Below are 8,156 nucleotides of genomic sequence, written 5' to 3' on the forward strand. Positions count from 1 at the left end.
TCTGGCTTGCGCGCCAAATTTCACAACATTCCCAATATCCCAAGCACCTCCTTTTTGCGACGAAACACTTAGAATAAGAATAAGAATAAGAATAATAAACATTCGAAATTCAATAGGTCCTCCGCTCCGACTACGTCGGTGCTCGGGCCCTAATAAGAATTAAAGCTGCGAGCAGCGATGGGCGGGCCCTCGCAATATGCACGTCGGGGTGCATGCACGTCGGGGTGGCGGCGGGACTCCGGCCTGCGCGGCCGAGAACGTCCGCGACCGTCGGACGGCGCGAGGACTCTGGTTGATGCTGTCATTCAGTTCCGTGACCGTCAGACACTGCATGCAGGTTCAGAGCATGGCCCCAATATACTTTTATTTAAGTCCATATGTGATACATGTTCCTACCAAATTTCATACATCTAGGTGAAACGTACTGCGAGGGCTGCTTCGTTGAAATTTTGTAGGGGGCGCTATTGAGCCGATTTGCCACTCTGAACCAATAACATCATATTATACAACTACATTTTGGGCTTTAAATGTGTATGCCAAGTTTGCTTATGTTTCGAGCATTTTTAGCCTCTCAAAATGACCTTCGTTGTTAACGGCGAAGACTGCATCGCCACAGCAACGGCGTTCGACGAAACATCAAAAGCTTCATGATCTGGCATTATGAACTATTTGTGTGGAACAAATTTGATATTGATTTGATTTACCTACTAAGAGAAACAAGCCAAAGTATCAAGACTTTAACTTCCTGTTACCAGTAGGTGGCGCTATGACTATTATTCAAAATTGGCCTGCAGATGTCTTCAGGCCTGGAGTCTAATCAAACACGTGAAATCTGGTAAAGATCTGATGATGTGGAGTCGAGTTACATCAGTTTATTCGTTCATGGCGAAGGATCGAAATTCCGACGCCACGGCAACAGCTTTTCACGAAACAACAAGCTTTGAGTAACTTTTCATCACAAAGGTCTTTAGACTGTACCGACCAAATTTGAAGTTGATCTGATGAATTCCCTAGGAGGAGTTCGTTAAAGTGCAGCGCCTGGAAATGACAAAAACGACATGAGAAATTCATAAAAAATGCAAAATGGCTGACTTCCGGTTGGGTTTAGAGCATAGCCCCAAGAGACTTTTATTGAAGTCCATATGCGATACATGTTCCTACCACATTTCATACATCTAGGTCAAACGTACTGCGAGGGCTGCTTCGTCAAAATTTTGTAGGGGGCGCTATTGAGCCGATTTGCCACTCTGAACCAATAAAATCATATTCTATAACTACATTTCGGCCTTTTAATCTACTTGCCAAATTTGCTTATGTTTCGAGCATTTTTAGCCTCTCAAAATGACCTTCGTTGTTCACGGCGAAGACTGCATCGCCACGGCAACGGCGTTTGACGAAACATCAAAAGCTTCATGATCTGGCATTATGAACTTCTTGTATTTGTGTGGAACAAATTTGATATTGATTTGATTTACCTACTAAGAGAAACAAGCCAAAGTATAAAGACTTTAACTTCCTGTTACCAGTAGGTGGCGCTATGACTATGATTCAAAATTGGCCTGCAGATGTCTTCAGGCCTGGAGTCTAATCAAGCATGTGAAATCTGGTAAAGATCTGATGATGTGGAGTCGAGATACATCAGTTTATTCGTTCATGGCGAAGGATCGAAATTCGCCGAGCCGCCACGTCGCCGCCCTTCAGTAACTTCTTACAATCTTCACAACGAAGCATTATCAAGGTCTTAAGACTTCTCTCACAACATTTGAGAGGGATCTGATTAATCTGTGAGGAGCAGGATGTCAAAGTACGCAGCGTACAACTTCCGGTTGCCACTAGGTGGCGCTATCACTATGATTCTAAATTATCATATAGATGTGTTCCGGGTCAGGATGTTATGACATATGAGAGATTTGGAGCAGATTCGACAATGTACGGCCGAGTTACAACAACTTCCTGTTTCGTGGCGAATGGTGTTTCTTTGACGCCACGCCACGGCCACATAGTTCGATAACTTTTTGATCTTTGAGTAACTTTTCACTGCCAAGGTCTCAAGAGCAGACTAGCCGAATCTGAAGTCAATCGGGTCAAATCTCTGGGAGGAGTTCGTTAAAGTATGACGCCTTGAAACGGTCAAAAAACGTCATAAAAGCAAAAATGGTCGACTTCCTGTTTGGTTTAGAGAAAACTTCCAAGAGGATTTTTGGTGTGTCTCATCACGTTCCACATACCTACCAACTTTCATACAGCTGGGTGAAACCTGATGTTGGGGCTACTCAATAGGGGGCGCTAGCGAGCCAATATTTCATACCGCAGCTGGACACCCCAATCAGACTGCAATTTTCGCAAATTCTGGCTTGCGTGCCAAATTTCACAGACTTCCCAATATCCCAAGCACCTCCTTTTTGCGACGAAACACTAAAAATAAGAATAATAAGAATAAACATTACGGTTTCAATAGGTCCTCCGCTCCGACTACGTCGGTGCTCGGGCCCTAATAAACATTCGAAATTCAATAGGTCCTCCGCTCCGACTACGTCGGTGCTCGGGCCCTAATAAGAATAAACATTACGGTTTCAATAGGTCCTCCGCTCCGACTACGTCGGTGCTCGGGCCCTAATAAACATTCGAAATTCAATAGGTCCTCCGCTCCGACTACGTCGGTGCTCGGGCCCTAATTAGAATAACAATAGGTCCTCCGCTCCGAGGACGTCGAGCTCGGGCCCTAATACTGACCTCTCTGCTCTCAGAGTCTTCTTCCTGGACTTGCCGGATGAAGTTTGTGTGGAGAGAATCTCTCTGAGAGCTACAGACCCAGTCAGTGGACAGAGGTCAGTGGAACCAGTTCAACCGCTCTACACACTGTTATCTAACATATACATCTATACACATGCTGTATAGATGTATATGTTATATATATATGTATATATTATATTACATATATCTTCCTGCAGGTTCCACGCTGTGACTCGATCGGCTCCGAGCTCTGAGGTCCAGAACAGACTGAAGACCAGACCAGAGGACAACACACACTCTGTAACACACACACTGAGTCAGCACAGGACACACACTGCTGCCCTGCAGGTACCCACACATCATCATCATCATCATCATCATCATCATCATCATCATCACACTGTAGTTCATTCTGACTCAGACTTCCTCCTGTTTGACATATGTGTGTGTGTGTGTGTGTGTACAGTGTGTGTATCCACATGCAGGTCGTATAGATGCTGATCAGGATCCTCACTCTGTGTTTGAGTCTCTGGAGAGCAGACTGACAGCTGACTGACACCTGGACTCACCTGGACACAGGAAGTGTGTGTGTGTGTGTGCGTGTGTCTGTGTATGTATGTGTGTGTGTATGTATGTGTGTGTGTGTGTGTGTGTGTGTGTATGTATGTGTGTGTGTATGTATGTGTGTGTGTGTGTGTGTGTGTGTATGTATGTATGTATGTGTGTGGGTGTATGTGTATGTGTATGTGTGTGTGTGTGTGTGTGCGTATGTGTGTGTGTGTGTGTGTGTGTGTGTGTGTGTATGTATGTATGTATGTGTGTGGGTGTATGTGTATGTGTATGTGTGTGTGTGTGTGTGTGCGTATGTGTGTGTGTGTGTGTGTGTATGTATGTATGTATGTGTGTGTGTGTGTGTGTGGGTGTATGTGTATGTGTATGTGTGTGTGTGTGTGTGCGTATGTGTGTGTGTGTGTGTGTGTGTGTGTGTGTGTATGTGTGTGTGTGTGTGTGTGTGAACGTCCCCTCAGGCTGACTTCCTCTTCAGAAGTTCTCGTCTCAGAGTTCATCTGTTTTGTGTGAAAATAAAAAGTAGAAAATATTCAGAATGGTTTAGAGTCCTGAAGTTATTAGTGGAATGTGGTTTTTGGAAATTTACACATTTTGTCCTGTTTCTCAATAAATACATCATCATTATTCACATTATTATTGTTGTTGTTATTATATATGAATGATTTCACAGACACGTTGTTTCTCTAGTTCTACAGTTCATGTTGGCCGTCATGGTTACTGATGATCAAAACGAATCAATAGTTACTGTTTCTGTGGATATGATGCTGAGAGACAGACAGTCTCTCTCTCAGCTGTTTGTCTCTCAGCTGTTTGTCTCTCAGCTGTCTGTCTGTCAGCTGTCTCTCTCTCAGCTGTCTGTCTCAGCTGTTTGTCTCTCAGCTGTTTGTCTCTCAGCTGTCTCTCTCTCAGCTGTCTGTCTCTCAGCTGTCTGTCTCTCAGCTGTCTGTCTCAGCTGTTTGTCTCTCAGCTGTTTGTCTCTCAGCTGTCTCTCTCTCAGCTGTCTCTCTCTCAGCTGTCTCTCTCTCAGCTGTCTCTCTCTCAGCTGTCTGTCTCTCAGCTGTCTCTCTCTCAGCTGTCTGTCTCTCAGCTGTCTCTCTCTCAGCTGTCTGTCTCAGCTGTTTGTCTCTCAGCTGTTTGTCTCTCAGCTGTCTCTCTCTCTCAGCTGTCTGTCTCTCAGCTGTCTCTCTCTCAGCTGTCTGTCTCTCAGCTGTCTCTCTCTCAGCTGTTTGTCTCTCAGCTGTTTGTCTCTCAGCTGTCTGTCTCTCAGATGTCTCTCTCTCAGCTGTCTGTCTCTCAGCTGTCTCTCTCTCAGATGTCTGTCTCTCAGCTGTCTGTCTCTCAGCTGTCTGTCTCTCAGCTGTCTGTCTCTCAGCTGTTTGTCTCTCAGCTGTCTGTCTCTCAGCTGTTTGTCTCTCAGCTGTCTGTCTCTCAGATGTCTCTCTCTCAGCTGTCTGTCTCTCAGCTGTCTCTCTCTCAGATGTCTGTCTCTCAGCTGTCTGTCTCTCAGCTGTCTCTCTCTCAGCTGTCTGTCTCTCAGCTGTCTGTCTCTCAGCTGTCTCTCTCTCAGATGTCTGTCTCTCAGCTGTCTGTCTCTCAGCTGTCTCTCTCTCAGCTGTCTCTCTCTCAGCTGTTTGTCTCTTAGCTGTCTCTCTCTCAGATGTCTCTCTCTCAGCTGTCTGTCTCTCAGCTGTCTCTCTCTCAGCTGTTTGTCTCTTAGCTGTCTCTCTCTCAGATGTCTCTCTCTCAGATGTCTGTCTCTCAGCTGTCTCTCTCTCAGCTGTTTGTCTCTCAGCTGTTTGTCTCTCAGCTGTCTCTCTCTCAGCTGTTTGTCTCTCAGCTGTTTGTCTCTCAGCTGTCTGTCTCTCAGCTGTCTGTCTCTCAGCTGTCTGTCTCTCAGCTGTCTCTCTCTCAGCTGTCTGTCTCTCAGCTGTCTGTCTCTCAGCTGTCTCTCTCTCAGCTGTCTGTCTCTCAGCTGTCTCTCTCTCAGCTGTCTGTCTCTCAGCTGTCTGTCTCTCAGCTGTCTCTCTCTCAGCTGTCTGTCTCTCAGATGTCTGTCTCTCAGCTGTCTGTCTCTCAGCTGTCTGTCTCTCAGCTGTCTCTCTCTCAGCTGTCTGTCTCTCAGCTGTCTGTCTCTCAGCTGTCTGTCTCTCAGCGTCTCCTCTCATCTAAAAGCAGTAATCACAGTTTAGGACGTCTTCATGTTAAAATATCTCGTTGACGTCTCAGCTCTTCGTCCCGTCGATGATTGAAATCTTCTTTTCTCATCTGTCTCGATCACGCTGACGTTTCAAAGTGACCGTTTTGGTAAATGACTATAATTAATCCTCCTGAGCGTCGGTTTGAGTCCCAGCGGTCCCGGGCCCGCCTCCTGATTGACAGCTCTATTTTTAAGTCTTCCTGTCGACAACAGGAAGCGGAGCGGGAAGGAAATGAGACGTGACGGCTGCTGATGTGATGACGGACAGCTTGAGACAGAAAACACTGTTCATCCTGCCGCGGAGCCTCTCAGCAAGGCACTAGACAGACTGCAGGTCTTCACTCAGTTCCTAGAAACAAAGACCCAACCCGGGACGCATCTCAGACCAGGTCCAGGTCTGGGGTCCTGTTTTATGGCTGCAGGCCTGAAACCTAAAGGGTCTAATGATCTTCAGGTCTTTATTCAGACTGTTGTTCCTCTTCTGGAACATTAATAATTATAATGTATCAATAATACTTTAATGGAACAATAGTACTGTTATCCATCCGTCCATCCATCCGTCCATCCATCTTCCTCCTCTTATCCGGGGTCGGGTCGCGGTGGCAGCAGGCCCAGCAGGCTGACCCAGACCTCCCCCCCCCCCCCCCCCCAACATGTTCCAACATGTTCCAGCGTGTTCTGGGTCTTCCCCGGTCTCTTCCCAGTTGGACGTGCCTGGAAAACCTCCAGTGGGAGGCGTCCAGGAGGCATCCTGATTAGATGCTGAACCACCTCAGCTGACTCCTTTCGAGGTGAAGGAGCAGCGGCTCGACTCCAAGCTCCTGACCCGATCTCTAAGGCTGGGCCCGGCCACCCACAGGAGGAAGCTTGTAGCCGCGGCCTCGTCCTTTCGGTCACGACCCAGAGTTGGTGACCACAGGTGAGGGCAGGAACGTAGACCGAGTGGTACATTGACAGCTTTGCCTTCCGGCTCAGCTCCCTCTTCACCGAGACGGTCCGGTGCAGCGCCTGCTTTACTGCTGCAGCCGCACTGATCCGCTCCATCTTACCCTCACTCGTGAACAAGACCCCGAGATACTTGAACTGCTTCGCTTGAGTTAGGCACTCCGTCCCCACCTGGAGGGAGCAATCCACCGGTTTCCGGCAGAGCACCATGGCCTCAGATGTGGAGGTGCTGACTCTCATCCCCGCCGCTTCACACTCGGCTGCAAACCGCCCAGTGAATGCTGGAGGTCACGATCCGAGGAGGCCAACAGGACCACATCATCTGCAAACAGCAGAGAGGTGATCCCGAGACCCCCGGACCTGACGTTCTCCGCCCCCCGGCTGCGCCTAGATATCCTGTCCGTGAAAGTCACCAACAGGCCCGTGACAAAGGGCAGCCCTGGCGGAGGCAACACCCACCGGGAAGGTGTCTGACTTACTGCCGAGGATGCGGACACAGCTCCTACTGCAGGCGTACAGAGACCGGATTGCCCGTTGTAACGGGTCCGGCACCCCATACTCCCGCAGCACCCCCCACAAGACCCCCGAGGGACCCGTTCGAAAGCCTTCTCCAAGTCCACAAAGCACATGTAGACTGGTTGGGCAAACTCCCACTACACGTCTGGGCTTGCCGGGTCTTTCCAACCGGTTCCCCCACCATCTGACCCAACTCACCACCAGGTGGTGATCAGTTGACAGCTCTGCTCCTCTCTTCACCCGAGTGTCCAAGACATACGGTCGTTACATACATACATACTGTTGATGTATCAATAATACTGTTGATGTATCAATAATACTGTTGATGTATCAATAATACTGTTAATGTATCAATAATGCTGTTGATGTATCAATAATGCTGTTAATGTATCAATAATACTGTTAATGTATCAATAATACTGTTAATGTATCAATAATACTGTTGATGTATCAATAATACTGTTAATGTATCAATAATGCTGTTAATGTATCAATAATACTGTTAATGTATCAATAATACTGTTAATGTATCAATAATACTGTTGATGTATCAATACTACTGTTAATGTATCAATAATACTGTTAATGTATCAATAATACTGTTAATGTATCAATAATGCTGTTAATGTATCAATAATACTGTTGATGTATCAATAATACTGTTAATGTATCAATAATACTGTTAATGTATCAATAATGCTGTTAATGTATCAATAATACTGTTGATGTATCAATACTACTGTTGATGTATCAATAATGCTGTTGATGTATCAATAATGCTGTTAATGTATCAATAATACTGTTGATGTATCAATAATACTGTTAATGTATCAATAATACTGTTGATGTATCAATACTACTGTTGATGTATCAATAATACTGTTAATGTATCAATAATACTGTTGATGTATCAATAATACTGTTGATGTATCAATAATACTGTTAATGTATCAATAATACTGTTGATGTATCAATAATACTGTTAATGTATCAATAATGCTGTTAATGTATCAATAATACTGTTGATGTATCAATAATACTGTTAATGTATCAATAATACTGTTGATGTATCAATAATACTGTTAATGTATCAATAATGCTGTTGATGTATCAATAATGCTGTTAATGTATCAATAATACTGTTAATGTATCAATAATACTGTTGATGTATCAATAATGCTGTTGATGTATCAAT

The 8,156-nt window shown here is 45.6% G+C and overlaps 1 protein-coding gene across 1 annotated transcript in view; it reads left to right on the top strand.

Moving 5' to 3' along the window:
* Nucleotides 1-3,573, top strand: part of ak8 (adenylate kinase 8) — a gene marked incomplete at its 5' end in the record, with an annotated part of 83,448 nt that extends 79,875 nt beyond the window's left edge. The window contains 3 exons of the mRNA XM_079270005.1: nucleotides 2,748-2,828; nucleotides 2,952-3,081; nucleotides 3,200-3,573. Coding sequence (XP_079126131.1) covers nucleotides 2,748-2,828; nucleotides 2,952-3,081; nucleotides 3,200-3,289 — 301 coding nt within the window. The 3' untranslated portion in view covers nucleotides 3,290-3,573. The remainder of the gene's footprint in view (nucleotides 1-2,747; nucleotides 2,829-2,951; nucleotides 3,082-3,199) is intronic.
* Nucleotides 3,574-8,156: the final 4,583 nt, after the last annotated feature.

This window comes from Melanostigma gelatinosum (assembly GCF_949748355.1).
Source record: "Melanostigma gelatinosum genome assembly, chromosome: 6".
Lineage (NCBI taxonomy): Eukaryota > Metazoa > Chordata > Actinopteri > Perciformes > Zoarcidae > Melanostigma > Melanostigma gelatinosum.